Source organism: Halichoeres trimaculatus, unplaced genomic scaffold (genome assembly GCF_033239565.1).
Source record: "Halichoeres trimaculatus isolate MK-OKI-2021-1 unplaced genomic scaffold, fHalTri1.1 fHalTri1_scaffold_5, whole genome shotgun sequence".
In the NCBI taxonomy this organism is placed as follows: domain Eukaryota; kingdom Metazoa; phylum Chordata; class Actinopteri; order Labriformes; family Labridae; genus Halichoeres; species Halichoeres trimaculatus.
In genome coordinates, this window is record NW_027437183.1 from 17,863,075 (window position 1) to 17,878,356 (window position 15,282).

General features: G+C 39.3%; 5 protein-coding genes and 1 non-coding gene across 9 annotated transcripts; 3 read left to right on the forward strand and 3 right to left on the reverse strand.

Annotated features, from left to right (window-relative positions):
* Positions 1-606: 606 nt before the first annotated feature.
* Positions 607-3,100, forward strand: pxmp2 (peroxisomal membrane protein 2). The gene is made up of 5 exons (XM_074671196.1): positions 607-814; positions 1,222-1,344; positions 1,564-1,726; positions 2,235-2,354; positions 2,442-3,100. Exons 1-5 carry the CDS (start codon positions 705-707, stop codon positions 2,508-2,510), a joined length of 585 nt encoding a protein of 194 aa, XP_074527297.1. The 5' UTR covers positions 607-704; the 3' UTR covers positions 2,511-3,100.
* A 47-nt stretch (positions 3,101-3,147) lies between these two features.
* isg15 (ISG15 ubiquitin like modifier) lies at positions 3,148-3,896 on the reverse strand. The gene is made up of 2 exons (XM_074671198.1): positions 3,765-3,896; positions 3,148-3,670 (listed from the first exon to the last, which is right to left on the reverse strand). The coding sequence occupies exon 2, from the start codon at positions 3,659-3,661 to the stop codon at positions 3,185-3,187; it is 477 nt and encodes a 158-aa protein (XP_074527299.1). The 5' UTR covers positions 3,662-3,670; positions 3,765-3,896; the 3' UTR covers positions 3,148-3,184.
* A 512-nt stretch (positions 3,897-4,408) lies between these two features.
* Positions 4,409-6,099, reverse strand: gatc (glutamyl-tRNA amidotransferase subunit C). Its single transcript, XM_074671197.1, has 5 exons — positions 5,761-6,099; positions 5,630-5,680; positions 5,112-5,281; positions 4,853-4,956; positions 4,409-4,550 (listed from the first exon to the last, which is right to left on the reverse strand). Exons 1-5 carry the CDS (start codon positions 5,929-5,931, stop codon positions 4,489-4,491), a joined length of 558 nt encoding a protein of 185 aa, XP_074527298.1. The 5' UTR covers positions 5,932-6,099; the 3' UTR covers positions 4,409-4,488.
* Positions 6,100-6,479: 380 nt separating this feature from the next.
* On the forward strand, positions 6,480-6,552 carry trnak-uuu (transfer RNA lysine (anticodon UUU)). Its single transcript has one exon. It is a non-coding gene; the product is annotated as a tRNA-Lys (tRNA).
* Positions 6,553-7,955: 1,403 nt separating this feature from the next.
* On the reverse strand, positions 7,956-14,838 carry unga (uracil DNA glycosylase a). Of its 3 annotated transcripts, none has more exons than XM_074669363.1 (7): positions 14,626-14,838; positions 10,302-10,502; positions 10,125-10,220; positions 8,945-9,042; positions 8,741-8,829; positions 8,465-8,643; positions 7,956-8,373 (listed from the first exon to the last, which is right to left on the reverse strand). In XM_074669363.1, the coding sequence occupies exons 1-7, from the start codon at positions 14,836-14,838 to the stop codon at positions 8,233-8,235; spliced, it is 1,017 nt and encodes a 338-aa protein (XP_074525464.1). In that variant the 3' UTR covers positions 7,956-8,232. The 3 variants fall into 3 exon arrangements, with proteins under 3 accessions (XP_074525464.1, XP_074525466.1, XP_074525465.1); XM_074669365.1 differs by lacking the exon at positions 14,626-14,838 and adding an exon at positions 10,853-11,086; XM_074669364.1 differs by lacking the exon at positions 14,626-14,838 and having other exon boundaries at positions 10,302-10,604.
* Positions 10,496-12,948, forward strand: alkbh2 (alkB homolog 2, alpha-ketoglutarate dependent dioxygenase). 2 transcript variants are annotated; one of them, XM_074669367.1, is made up of 4 exons: positions 10,496-10,634; positions 11,260-11,556; positions 11,638-11,836; positions 12,164-12,694. In XM_074669367.1, exons 2-4 carry the CDS (start codon positions 11,289-11,291, stop codon positions 12,495-12,497), a joined length of 801 nt encoding a protein of 266 aa, XP_074525468.1. In that variant the 5' UTR covers positions 10,496-10,634; positions 11,260-11,288; the 3' UTR covers positions 12,498-12,694. The 2 variants fall into 2 exon arrangements, with proteins under 2 accessions (XP_074525468.1, XP_074525467.1); XM_074669366.1 differs by lacking the exon at positions 10,496-10,634 and adding an exon at positions 10,730-10,792 and having other exon boundaries at positions 12,164-12,948.
* Positions 14,839-15,282: the final 444 nt, after the last annotated feature.

The following is a 15,282-nucleotide window of genomic DNA, read 5'->3' on the forward strand; positions in this document are numbered from 1 at the left end:
TTCTTCAAATTGATTTAATTTTTTCCAGTAACATAGGTTTTAAGGCAATTGGTCAACATGACTGACATCTGTCCATATAAATCTAACCTGTTGTTCCAAGTTACAAAATACTTCACACAAAATGATGATTTGAGTCCACTACATTTTAAAGTTAAGACACACTTGTTGGATATAATAAAACACAATTATTTGTTTCATAAAATCAAGGTAGACACCTCGAAGGCTTCAGAAATGTATCATATGCAGGGTTTTATTTTTTAGTTTAAGTCAAGAATATAATCACACGGTGGGACCACAATAACTGTCAGAAAGTAACTAAAATCACATTTTTTAGTTGTTGTTGTTGTTGTTGTTGTTGTTTTGTTTTGTTTTTTTTAATTATTTTTTGTCTGGAAAAACGACGAGCATTAATTAAGTATGTATCTGACTAACGAGAATTCTAAATTTTTTATTCTTTGACGTTTTTATGAATGGTAGGGTTAAGTTAGTAACTATTTAAATCAACTCCTCTGTAACAGTTTCAGATGAGAAAGTTTAGAGTCCAGCCCACAGACTGTGTAAAACAATCGTTTTTGCCGTCATGTTGGAGGCAGAGGGCGTGTCTCCAAAAGTGACGTAATTACGTTGACAGGAAGTCTTTGGCAGAGTTTCTGTTGAACTTTAGGTCTGTTTTGGAAAATGTTCTAACAGTTGATCGAGTGACGATGCCTGTGCAGAGTGTGCCAGTCCGTGATGCGTCCGTACATTACCGTTTACTACAGCAGTATCTGTTTCTTCTGAAGAAGTACCCCATCCTCACTAAGTCAATTACGAGGTCTGTTACATGTTTGTTCACTGACTGGTTTGTAGTTATTCTGCTGCATGCTCACTGATTTCTGGAGTGTGTTTTAGAGCCCGACAATCCGGGGCGTTGTCATTGACTTCCTTTCCTAAAAACAGTTAAGCTTATCAAATTACTGCTGGAAAGCGATTTTAAAACATGTCTTATTTGATCGTTGACTTCAAGGGTGCATTATTGTGTGAATGAAGAGTGCAGGGTCAGTGTGTGACCAGTGCAAACTTGAACTGGTCACACACTGACCCCACACTCTGTATCTAACCAATCAGCATCTGCACGGAGAACCTCCCCTACAAAGTTTGCAAATGCTTTATTTCTCAGCTGTCCATACTTGTGCTGTGGATTAAAACATATGTGATTGGTTTTGTCCTTGATATTTTCAGTGGCATCCTCTCAGCATTAGGAAATCTTCTGTCTCAGGTTCTGGAGGCAAGAAAAAAAGCCAAAAATGGAGCCCCAGTCAGTGAGATTGATACAGTTGGAGCTGCACGATACGCCATCTATGGGTGAGACTTCATGCAAAAACAGAGTTGATGATAATTTTTCTTCCTTGTTTCTTATTAAATGTCATCTATGTCCCTGACAGTTTGAGACATGATGGCATTTAGCACTTTGCTATCTCTAAGATCAAATGTTTGGTAAGAATGCAGTGTCCCAAGTTGAAATCTGTCAAACTTCACTCAAACACACCCATGTCCTTTTTTTTTTTTTTATATCTGTTACAGGTTTGTTATCACAGGACCAGTGAGCCATTTCTTCTACCAGCTGATGGAGTACTGGATACCCACCACAGATCCATTGTGTATTGTCAAACGTCTGCTTCTGGACCGACTATTTTTTGCACCAGGCTTTCTCCTTCTTTTCTACTTTGTTATGAATATCCTGGAGGTGGGTCTTCTCAGAAAATCTCCCATCACCCCAATAGATAGAAGCCTCAGTCATGTTATTTGAGAGTGATTGAAGGTTGTCAGATTCACAAATAATCAGTTTGGAAGAAAAAAATACAACTACTGCCGCTGCAAGGATTTCTTGATTTTATATTTATATTTTTAAGACTTTGGGGTTGAAGTTCAGGGTCCTATGCTTCCCATAGTGAAGCTAGTAGGCATTATTTATCATACCCTCTTTCTGTGGCACATCAAACTTCATGCATCCAGTTTGTAACACTGTTTCTTTCTGTCATAAGCTGATAAGACACAAGTTTTTCAACTCCCAGTGGCATCTTATCTATGTGTTGAAATGCTAAACTGCCCTTTAAATGTACATTGTAGTAACTCATGCCATCTTTTAAATTTACTTTGGTATGTAGTCCTCCGTGTTATTGTGTTGATTTTATTGTGAATACCTATTTAATCCTCAGTATGGGCTAAAAATATATACTTGTATTATCTTTAAGGCTAGGAGTTGGGAAGACTTCGAGAGGAAGGTGAAAGCAAGTTATTGGTCAGCCTTAAAGATGAACTGGAAAGTGTGGACTCCCTTCCAGTTTGTCAATATCAACTTTGTGCCTGTCCAGGTATGTATTTTACTGGCAAGCTGTCTTTGATCACATGCTGAGTCACATAATGACACCACTAATGTTTTTGTCTGTTTATGTTTTCAGTTTAGAGTGCTGTTTGCCAACATGGTTGCCTTGTTTTGGTATGCCTACCTCGCATCAGTGAGGAAATGAAGTCCCTTAACTGGAGGAAAGTGAAACTGGAGAGCTTCCGTCTTATAGTGGCATCAGCGTAATTTGTTTAATGTAGCTCTTTCGGTTTCTAATCCGGACAATAATTTCCATTAACTCTGGTGATGACTGTCTGCCAAAGTACTGCACATCAAGCCTTCATAAAATGCTGCTGTAACATTTTGAACACCACTGCCTTTGTAATTATTAAGTAAACATAGCTTACAAAAATAAATTATCACTAAACACTGACAAAGTTTTGTAAAGAGTGGAAGAGCTCTTGAAACTGCTGTATTTAGGTAACGTCAAGTTTCATACTTTACTGCAAAAGATTAATTTTGTTTATTTCCTCTGAGCTAAAAAATTTGGCCAGGACATAAAATATAAAGACACATTATTTCACAATTTAGATTTATTTTTGAACATCATCCATAACAACATGTAATTTACAACACAAAAGAAGGAAAAAAACACATTGTGCCTTGCGTATAATAAAATTGAACTAGCCAGCAATTAAATGTTTTGTTTACATGACACAAATGTTCAGGAATGCATTGATCAAAATAAAAGTGATAAATAACAAACAGCCATACGGCATTTGTATATTGCTTGTTGTATTAAATATAACAATTAACAGTAGAACAGAAGAATGAAAGAGGTCTTAACCAGAAAAGTCCTCAGCCTCCTCGCAGTCGCATCACCATGTCGATGGTACTGTGCTCTTTGACGTGGTAGTCTGAAAGTCTTCCCCCCGACATCTCTCTGCCCTGGAAAACCAGCCTCTGCTGACTCGTAGCGACCCCCTCTCGGTCCTGGACTTTGATCTTGAAGTCGTTCACAGTCTCATCCGGTGCGATGTCGTATGTTGACAACTTCCCCTTCTCATTCCTGAGGGACACCTCGATGGTCGCCGGTGGCTTGGTGACCAGCAGATTGACCCGGGAGCCGGGCTGCAGGGAATAAGAGCTCAGGGACCTCGTGTCATCGTTGAGAGGTGTTCTGTTCCCGTTATCAAAGACCAGCCTCTGCCTCTCAGAGGGCACCCCGAGACTCTGCTGGATCAGTCTCTTCAGAGAGGCCACTGTGTCGTTAGGGTTCACCCTCAGGGTCAGGGTGTGGGACTCACCCAGCATTGCAATGACGATATCCATCATTCCAAATGTCTGAAATAAAAGGGGGAAATAAACATTAATAAACCTTTTTTAAAAATACAACACGGTTAGTTGAAATTTGGAGTGGATAAAGAGAGAATCTCACCTCCGATTAACGTCGTGCACTCCTTCTCGAAACTTCTGACAAAGTTTGAAGTCACTCACAGATCTCCGGACGATACAGTGTAGTAGCTGTAACAGCGGGTTTCAGCTGAGCACTGTTTATGTACAGCCTGCCGCAGCTGATCAAGCACGCCCACTTGACTTAACATTCGTTTTCCCATTTGCCTCATAACTTTCGGTTTCCATTCTCAAAACATGACGCAGCGTTAGAAGTTTAAGGTTCAAAGCAGGTGAATAAAAGAACAACATAGTGTGGTCATAATCTTGTATGACTTAATCAACGCTGGGTTTGAAGGGGACTTCCTGCTCAGGTAATGTGAAGTCAGAATGTTTTGTTCTGGGCGGGAAAAAATATATATATCATCTGTTGAATTCGCAAAACACTGCATGACTGGGGTTATGTGGAAGTTTATTTTTAAAAAGTTTCTGGAGGAACGGAACACACAGATATTGATAAAGAGCATCACGCACAGCACAGAGTGGACCTATGTACCAACAACAGGCAATAAGGGTGCATATCACTGGTGTCCAAAGCACTGTTAACTTTCAAATTGAATAAAATGAAACTAAAAATAAAAGAGAGGATGGAAGAAATCAGCTGAAGAAAATAATAACAAAGTACCCAAACATTTTTTTAATAGTTCAAAAGTTAAAAAAAAAAAAAAGAAAAAAAAAAAACATTATAAAATATGGCAAACTCAAAAGCATCAGAATTCTGAGTTTTTCAGCATGGCAGTCCTCTCCTCTCTCTGTGGTAGAGGGATATTGCCTAGAATGAGAAAAATATTAGTGAAGAAACCTGTGCAATAAACAGTATTTTAGTTTACATCCATTTACTTATCCTTAGTATCACACGATATTTCATCAGTTCATCAAAATTAGCTCTTATATTTTGAGATTATATATATATATATATATATATATATATATATATATATATATATATATATATATATATATATATATATATATATATATATATATTTATATATATATTTATATATATATATATTTATATATATATATATATTTATATATATATTTATATATATATTTACATTTCTCCCCTACCTGGTGGTGCCACAAAGTATTCCTCAACTGTGTTTTTGGAAAGCTGAAGCAGTTCATCAGCACAGTCCCCGTCTGTCTCAGCATCACCCCTCAGGTATAGTGCTCTGAATGTGCATGGATAAAACAATTAAATAATAATAATAGATCTCTCAAGAGTTTCAGATGACGCTACAGCTGTTATGTGTTGTGCTATTTGATTATTACTAAAATGAAAAGAGAAGCATTGGAACAAGTTCTTTGTTCACAAATATATTCACACCTATCCTCCAGCACCGAATCCATCGGTTCAACCCCAGTTGTGTTAACAACATGGAGCTGATCTGCAAACCGTATAGCTTTCTCCAAACAATCCAGACCCTGTTTGGTGCGAAAATCGACCAAGGCAAGACGCTCCAGTTTGTCCACCAGGTCAGCAGGGATTTGAGAAGGCTGTCAAATCAAAGGTGTGAACTGTGAATTTTAGAGCACCCTTTCAATAGTCACTCAAATAATTTTGTATAAAAGAAAGTATAGAATGAAGCCATGAGATTTGTTTAGGCTTAAAAAAAAAGTAAGCTGCCACTTAACGGAAAATAAAGACAGGTGAATAAATTCAGCGTACAAAACCTGCATTAAAAGAGGGATTCTTTCAAGAAAGTCTAGTTCACTTCTGCTAAACAACTTCAGTGAAATTTTAGAAAAGTAGGTCCCTTTGCCTTTGATTAACTACACAAGCATGGGTTGTCGTAACAACTTGCTTTAACTAAATTGTGTTCATATTCACTGAAAGATAATTACCGGTGGAAGTTGGTCCTCTGGTATTGGTTCCCATGTAGCAACCTTCGGAATCTATAAGATGTGACACAGTAATCAACACAGAACGCTAAAAACTCAATAACCGAACCGTAACTTAAAGTATATGCACATACCTTGGGGTTGAGCGATTTTGAGCAAAATAGTCGTGTTGCGGTTATGATGAGGTTTCTTCTTCTGCGGCAGGTTAGGCTTACTTCGCTGTTTAACCGGTTAAAAGAGGGACACCAAATACGTGACAGCACACCACAGTGTGTGTGTTTCACAACGAGGCTAAACGCTGACATTTCTGAACACTCATCTATCCAACTATATATAAAATAGTACAAAGCATTTTCCTAAACCTTACTAAATCACCGGGAAGGTCAGTTTTGGGATAAGAGTAAGGGGCACATTACAGCACACGGGTTTCCGGTTTCCGTAGCAAGACAGGATAGAGGCAGCACGAGACAGGAGAGGAGTATTCCCTCCGACTCACTTCCTGTTTCGTAGGCAACGTAATTCAGCCGTTGTGTTTACAAACCTTCTTTGGAGATAGATTAAGATTGTTGAGGTGCTTGTCATTGCATTTTACAGAAACACCATAGAAAACTTTTGTTGATTAAAACGACAATAAAACACACAGATTTCGTTATGTCTATCTGTAGCTACTGTTGTCATCTTTTCCGTAAGCGCAGCTGTAACTGTTGGACAGGTTCCATACACGGAACGGTAGCCGGTGTTCGAAGATGGTGAATGGTACGTGGAGAAAAAAAAATCATTGAAATAGTATTTCAATACTTCATTATCTTTTTGTTTTTTCAAATTCAACATACACCTCGAGCAATTTTCATGAGCCCGGATAGCTCAGTCGGTAGAGCATCAGACTTTTAATCTGAGGGTCCAGGGTTCAAGTCCCTGTTCGGGCGATACATCTTTTCCCCTTCTTCACATTCAAAAAACCTTCCACAGTGCAAGAAGCAGTTTGGAATGCAGCACATTGCGTTGCCAGATTCTCACAACAAATCCAGCCAAATGACACTTAATTCTGTGCTCCAAAAAAAAAAAAAAAAACACAATTCCAATCATCAAAGCTATTGCGTCCGGCGTTACGATTAATAAAAAAAAACACTTAAACAGTGCCTGTTGACTAAATATTTACACAAGGTATTGTCGAAATTGCAATATAGCTTATATTCTATCCTTAACACAAATGTTTGTTTACTAAGGTAGGATGAACACCATGCTAGTCTAAATCACGACCCCGATGAATCACATCCCTGTGGATGTGTAATTTGGATATTTTTTTCTGTAATGCAGATTGTACAGATAAATATCCAAGGCAAGGGAAGTGCATTTATATAGAAAATTTCGGTAATAAGGTAATTCAAAGTGTTAACCAACTGCTCTATTGGCAACATGAGAATGATTACTTTTATCTTTGTGCTGGGGGCTATTGGTGCGCAGGGCTGTTGATTTGTTCCCTAATATTGTCTTGTGTTTTGCTTGCTTGAGAGTGTGTCTGTGTTATTTACATAGTAAACATGTAAACTGTCTGAAGATGGGTAGACCACAAAGCTGCACGCCAATACTTTAAATTCGCGCTCCGCTGCAGGATATGTTGACCTGGCAACCCTGCCAGCTTAAGAGGGCGGTTTTGTCCACCAATAAATGCCCAGGACTCCATTCGTCACAGCAAATTACTTGGGCGGCCTGTCTTGATATGTTCATGCGTTTCTGAGGACAACGGGAGATGTTCTGCTTTTCAATTCCGACCCTCTGACTTTATTTACAGACCTCCACAGTACTCTGGGAGTTCAACATACGTGTCTGATTTTAGATATGTCGAAACACCCGAGGGCACAGAGAAAAGTTTGTAGAAGCGGTCGGATTGAACCCCGGCCTTGGCACTTCTGCTAGATGACTTGTGAATTTCTTTTAACATGTCCTTTCTCTCTTCAGTTGTTCCATCAACTAAGGCAAAAAATGGCCTATAAATTCACGAAAAATAATAAATAACACACAGTCATGTGTGATTCAATTATGGGGTGATATTAGTTGTCAAAAATCCTTCAAAGTCAGCTGCTTAGGATACAGATAAAATATAAGGACACAAAATAAGAAACATCCGAATTTCTATGCTGTGTACATTTTCTTTTAATGATGATGTTTTCCTTTCTTTACCATTTTATTTTATTATTTTATTTTTTTAACCTCAGTGTAGAACATCAGTGCATACACTCCACGCTTGTTTCTAAGGTTCTGGCCCTGGCCTCACAGTAAGTCCTAATATTAAGGGTGAAGAAAATGTAGAGACAAAGCATTCAGCATCCTCTTTTGAAACTGTTTTAATAGAAACAATAAATTGATCATAAAACAAAGAAAACCCTAAATAATATTTACAAAGCTCAAACTGGCAGCTGCAGATAGTAATGTGTATCAATACATCTTCTGATTTGGTTTTATGAAAGTTCAGTGTAAAGCACAAAAATAACAGTGCAACCTAAATCACTGCATTGAACTAATGCTAAACAGAACAAGCTTATGGGCAGCATATGGTTATGGTCAGTTTAGTGGCACATGTTGGAAAAGCTGAGATGAATGACAGCTCAAAGTGCTGTCCAGTCTACTGGAGACTTTCCTGATTTCTTCAGCAGCTCATTGGCCTTCGAGAAATGCTTGCAGCCAAAAAATCCTCGATGAGCAGATAAGGGAGATGGGTGCACAGCCTGCAGGACGTGATGGCGTTTCTACAAACAGAGAAATTTTCCTCTTAGATGCAATGACATGTAAACATTTTTGGTTTTCAGTGTTTGAATCAGAATGAGGCTGCAGACCCACCCTGTTTATAGCAGCTCCTTTCTTCTGAGCATATGATCCCCACAGCATGAAGACCAGGCCATCCAGGTTGTTGCTGAGCCACTGCACCACAGCATCTGTGAATGTCTCCCAACCTTTGTCTTTGTGGGAGTTTGCCTGGTGTGCTCGGACAGTCAACACCGCATTGAGCAACAAAACACCTGGAGGGAAAGGTTTAAGGTAGGGGATGGTTAAAAACCAACAGATTTCTTGTTGTGTCACCGTGATTCAAACTCAACTGACTTGGTTTAAACTTACCCTGTTTTGCCCACCCAGTCAGATCTCCATGCCCTGGGTGCTGGAAGCCCTCAATGTCTGACACCAGCTCTTTGAACATGTTCTCCAAACTGGAGAATGAAAAATTTCAGGGACATAATAAACATGTCATTATAAGATTCTACATCAGAAAACTGTCATTTCACAGACAATAGTTTCAAATGTATGAAAAACAACGGTTTCTACCTGGGAGGAGGTGGCACTGGTCTTTTAACACTGAAGCACAGTCCATGGGCCTGGTTGGGACCATGATACGGATCCTGCCCAAGAATCACTACTTTCACCTGAAAAAATACAGACATCTTAAAGGGGTGTTGCTGGGACAACCCCTTTCAAACTGACATACTCGAAGCATTAACAAAAATTGGTTTGTTTGTGTATGTTGCAATATCTTTAGAGTTGGACAAGAGACATTTCACAAACTGGAGTTACAAAAGGAGGAGCTTTGATTGTTTTTGTAAGCATGTTTTCACAGTGATATCATTCAAAAGTGTCAATGCCAGAGGAAACTCAATATTTAAGTTTAATCACACCTGACTGAGTAGTCTTTGTGTACAGAGGTTGCAACACAACATTTCATTCTTGAACATTTACCAAACTGTCCCAGCAATGCAAAACAATTAAAACATCTTAGAATGCATCTCTAACTGTAAAAGTAGGGATGCACGATATTGGATTTTTGCCGATATCCAATATGCCGATTATACCGAAACCCCTTTTGACCCCTTTTTTCACAGTAAAGAAAGCTAAGTCTGTCCTGTACTGGAATTTATGTTACTCTTATTGTGACTGTCTTATTTGTTTAAGAAACACACATAAAACAAGACAAAAACGTTTGATTTTACCATAAATAAGAAATGTATCATTTTTTCAAACTCAAGACATTCAGTATTAAAATACAGAAAAATAATTCCTTTAGATCACATGAACATTATGAATGTAAAATGCATTTTTAGACATAACCAAGTTGCATTTGATTTTTTTAGAGCTACTGTAACAACCTGGTGACAGACACAGAGCTCTGCAGTGCAAATAAATGAAGTGCTACATTTTATTCAAGGAGCTTATTTTTCAGATGGAAAATAACAATAATCCTAACTGAATAGCACCTTATCAGCTGTGCCTATCGGCAGAAATGTTCACATCTGTCGATACTGATAAACGTTTTTTTAAGCTTTTTTTCAGCCGATACCGATATTGTGCCGATAATATCGTGCATCCCTATGTAAAAGTTCTGATTTTGTGGTAAGTACGTCCCTGCTCCTTGGGTTTCGTTTTATCTACAAAGATCTTCTGATTCACGTTAAACGTTTCAGATTTGATTGCAAGCCAGGTTTCCAGGAAGTGTCATAACAGGCTCACTTACGTCTCTGATCTCACACATCTGAGTCCAGGTGAAAACTTGGTCCGCAGGTGGGTACACGGTGTTGCGTTTTCTCTCTTCATCAACAAAAGTCATCAGCTGTTTATAGAGAAATACGTTTGTTTAAATCACGAGAAACGAAAGGGACACAGTGTAAAGTACGCTGACTTTTCCTCTCACCTGTTTGAAGTAGGGCTTTCCAAACTCAGCTCTGAGTCCGCTTCTCCAGCTCTCCCCGAACCCTGGAGGTGTTTGAGCGGAAGCAAGCTTCTCCAACGCCGCCTTCTTGTTGCGGGCGATCCTGTCGAGCTGCTCCTGGGACAGGGACGCAGGAGGCGGACTGGACCGCTCTGACTCCGCCGTCGAAGGCTTCAGCTTCTTCTGCAGAATTTTAGTGTATTGGGCAGAATACGGAGAAGATAAGAGCAATGTGGTTTTAAATGAATGAGGGCGTAGAGACCATCCACACCGTCCAGAAAACATGCTTGTGTTTACGAAGCTAATAGCATCACGGTAAGTAACAGTCTGAAACGCATCAGTGCTTGTGAACGCAGCTTAATTCACGCTGCCCGGCTGGCATCAAACTGCAAACTCTGAACACACAAAGGAGTTTCAATGACTTAAAGTGCATTGTTAATGTCGTCCAATCATCAATATCGCTATGGTCAATGGTAGGCTGACAAAAATGTGGCTAATTTCAGTAGACAGTTCGTGGCTAAAGCAACTCTCACCGGATCTTTAGCATCCTCTTCTTTTTCATTCAGCTCCTGAGAGAGGCGCTTCTTCGAGACAGGCGAAAAAAACGAGTTAATGGTCTTTTGTCCAATCATTTTGGATAAAATAACACGCCAGTAAGATCCTGTAAAATTATTGTCCTCTCTTGTGGCGAGGCAAAAGTGCGATTTAGCCCACGAGAGCCTAAACTCACCTAAATGATTCGCGCCAAATCAAAGTGACGTAAGCAGTTATGATAATGAGCTGAGCGCTGTTCAAAACAAACTGTTGGTGCTGTTCTGTCAAGCTTGTGGTGGAAATTAGGAAATGAGCTTGTAACGATAGACCAACAAGCTGTTTCTTTTTCACAGATAAATAATTCAGTCTATTAATTTCACTGCTTTATTCTTTTCTTAACATTCAGGCTTCATTGAAAAAAAAACCAGCTTCTCAATGGAAAAATTAGTGGTTGAAGGGAAGAAAAGCTCCAGCAGCAGTGATGGGAAAAGTCCATGTAAGAAACTCAAACTGGAGGATGACGACATGAAGCTGGAGGAGGACACTGAGGATGAACAGGCATTATTAGAAGAGTTTTCTAATCCTGTCCCCTGGCGGAAAATCGAGGCAGAAGGACTGGATTGTGATTATGCTTTGTTGTTCTCTAAAGAGGAGGCAGACCAGCTTTTTAAACGGCTAGAGGAGGAGCTGGTGTACTCAACAGGTGCAACTTCTGCCTTTCACACTGCAGTTTTAATCAGAGGTTGGGGTATTGCTCTGACAGTTGTGTCTATTTGTCTTTCAGGGGAGGAAGCGAAGGTGCAGGTGTTTGGAAAGGTGTACAACATACCTAGAAAGCAGGCGACCTATGGAGATGAAGGCCTGACCTACACTTATTCAGGAGTGACACGGTTAGCCTGCCCCTGGACTCCGACCTTGGAATACATCCGGGATGCTGTCACAGAAACAACCGGACATACATTCAACTTTGTTTTGGTAAACAGGTGAGACAAGGACTGGAGCCGGACCTTTTTGGATGGGGTGGCCAAAATGGGAAAATTACATTGATTCACCTCTTCTGTCTGAACATTAACACCCTAACTACTCACATTTCATACACGTCACAAAAACAGATCTTATACTCCTGTGTATATGAATTTGGATGTATGTGTAGTAGATTAAAAAAGATTTTAGCTTAAGCCATAGAGCCAATCATGGTGTAGGATTTTATGATGAGCAGACAGATTTCAGGGGAGAGAGCATGGCAACCCCTAAGTGATAAGTGATACTCATTAAAGTCAGACTGGTATTTGTGTTCCTCTCTCTATCAGGTACAAAGATGGCCGGGATCACATGGGGGAGCATCGAGATGATGAGAAGGAGCTGGACCCCCTCTGTCCCATTGCCTCAGTCTCTCTGGGAGCAGCTCGAGACTTTATATTCAGACACAGAGACAATCGGGGGAAACAGAACCGCCGACACATTGAGCCTGTAAAGTTGGAGCTTGCTCACGGAAGTCTGCTCCTCATGAATTCTCCCACAAACACTTTTTGGTATCACAGCCTTCCTGCTCGCAAGAAGATCATCCTGCCTCGCATCAACCTCACCTTCAGACGCATTTTACTGGATAGAAAAAAAGCTACCAAGCAAAAAGTAGCTGAATAAATTTCCCTGATTGAGGCTCAAAGTAGGGTATGTGGTCACAAAGAATAAAATGTGTTTGTATTAAGTCAGCTGTGTAACAATGCAAGAAACAACTGAAAACATTCTACAGTCAGACTTTGTTTACAGTGATGAAAACAAGTTCAGCCACCACAACATTAGTAAGGTTAGTTTGCAAAGCAGTGGTTAAAGTTCCTGAAGAAATAAGCAATAAAGTCAAGTGTTCAAAATTTCATTTGCTTGTCATTGTTTGCAGATGAGGTTAGGGATGGATACCAAATTAGGTACAAGGACTGTGAGAGAGTGGAAGAGTAGGCGATTTTCCACGCTGAATTTAAACACAGCATTACAAGTTTATAAAACTGAGAAACAAATTGAAAAGTTTTGAGATTTCACAAAAAAAAACTATTACCTAAAAGTACCTAAAGTTGATACTGTTGAGTTGCAATACCGATTATCAGGTACAGGGCACAGGTACTGTATGGTTTCAAATGTGAAAGGTACCCATCCCTAGACAAGGTAGGCTAGAATATAGAGAGTGATTACTGAAACTCAGATACTGTTTGTGTGTGGTTTTTAACCCTTTTCCTATTTCCATTATGAAATTTGCACTTTTTCTCTCTATGATAAAAGCTTTTTGTTGTTTTTAACCCTGAGATCACTCTGTTGAACTCTTGAGAAAGTGATCAGTTCATGTCATTTGGTCTGGAGCCAAAATGAAGTGCAATCGAGTCCAAGCTTTCTGTTTTATTTAATGTTTTAATACCTGAAAACAATCACCTTTACAGATTGTACACAAACACACATAATCTCACATGAATATTCTTTAGTGCAAATTGCAAACATTTACAAGAAGTTTTGCACCAGACCAAATTTCTCAGCAATACTCACTCCATTTGGTCAGGGCAAAATGGCAGTCATCAGTTACAGAGTTCAAAATATTCAGGACATCTTTCCCATAAACCAGCAGTCAAACTGTGGCTTTGTTAACCAAGAGCAGGTCATTAGTAATCTGTTATCTGTATCACACCAACATCATGCCTTATGGCTCTGCTGCATCATAACTGTACTTTCACATTCATAGTTGCACACATGGCTTTGTGTTTTAAAACTTTGAGGATGAGAGACAACATGGCACTTCAACTTCAATTCTGCGTCTCAGCAAATCATGATAGGGAAGGGAATATTGTGGGCAAGAAAAGTAATCGAATTCAACTTTTTATGAACAATGTTGGTTAAGGTATTACTTCCTATACAGTTTACACACACGGCTGTAACTGAGAAGGCAAATTAGATCAGACCATAGAGAACCAGAGTTAAGGATGATTCTACCTATTTCAATTTTCACAATATGTAACAACTTCTAGGTAACATCATCAATGATTCATGATCAGTTGCTATTTTAATCTGTGCTATACAGGGAGAAAAACAGCAACAACTTCAAGTACCAGGGTGTAAGATTTAGTGGAACAAAGCAGTGAGTCTGCAAAATGCAGCTGATAGACAAAATGGTTCCTCCACCCGCTCCTTCTTAATGCAGGAAAACCTGCGGTGTATGCCAACCATGTTAAAACAATTACTCTAGAGCAGTGTTGACAAGAAACAGAAACTTAGTATCTAGAAGAAAAAAAAACCTGGACACGGTCATATTTTAGTCTTTGATTTTTTGGTTGATTATCAGTCAGTGAAAGTTAGTTGGCAACTTAATCCCAATTTAGTCTGTGTTCATTTACTCATTTTTCAGTCGGTTTTATTTCCCATTTTCTCAGTTCTATTCTAACTGTTTACAGTAAGATACTTCCTTGTAAAATATCAGTAGGAAGAAAGAATAAGTTGCTATTTTAGTCATCTAGACTGCAAATGCGTTTCTGACTTCTTTTCAAAAATAATGCCAAGAAATATTTTTAAAAAGTGCAAAGTCACACCTAAACCAAATCCCCAATCCACTGCATTTATACAATTTATGTTGCTCTGATTTTCTGCTAACGTCGCAGGGCCTGACAATAGTTAGATGTTATGTCGAGTCACCGAAGCGCGTATTCATAGCGACCACTTTTCTGTTTACAAACGCAAACAGTTGTGTTAACATATGTTTTAGATAATTCATACATCACTCATCCTTGTTGTTTACCTGGGCAGAGACTTCTGGGTGTTTCGTCTCCAGGTGTCTCTTTAAACTCGCAGTTTTTTTCCCTCCCATCTTGTGTCCACAAGGCTCTCCATTATGATCGGGCACGGTACACTCAGTTTTATTTTCGTTATTAATATAACAAAAATGTTCCCACAGGTCGTCTCTTGTCTTACTTCCCACCTTACGGGTAGCTGTTTTTTCTCGGGCACTCATTTTTCACGATGTCAGCGGACAGTGCTAGTTTGGTAGGACTTTTGCCACGCGAGCTTAGAGGAACCTATTTTTGTATCGTCACGAGACAGTTCACACAGACTTCTGCATCGGGCAACAATTATCCAATACAGTCAGCATCCATCCCATAAAAACGTCACATCCGGTTCAGGAAGACAACAAACCACCACCTACAACGCGGAAGAGCTGTTGTTTGCCTTACTGAACGATACATAAACTAAAAAGCAGCACAGAGCAGGGTTGCTGAACACTTTGACTGTCATTTGAGAGGGAGGACGCCCCTGGGATCCAAAATCCAACTATGTGCATGTCTGCCAGCCATATAATAACTTTGACGTTATATTCACCTCCCTAAACAGTGCAGGGATTTTTTTCAGTGTTGCTTATTGTGGATGCTAATTCTTCATGAATTCATAAAAATGTGTA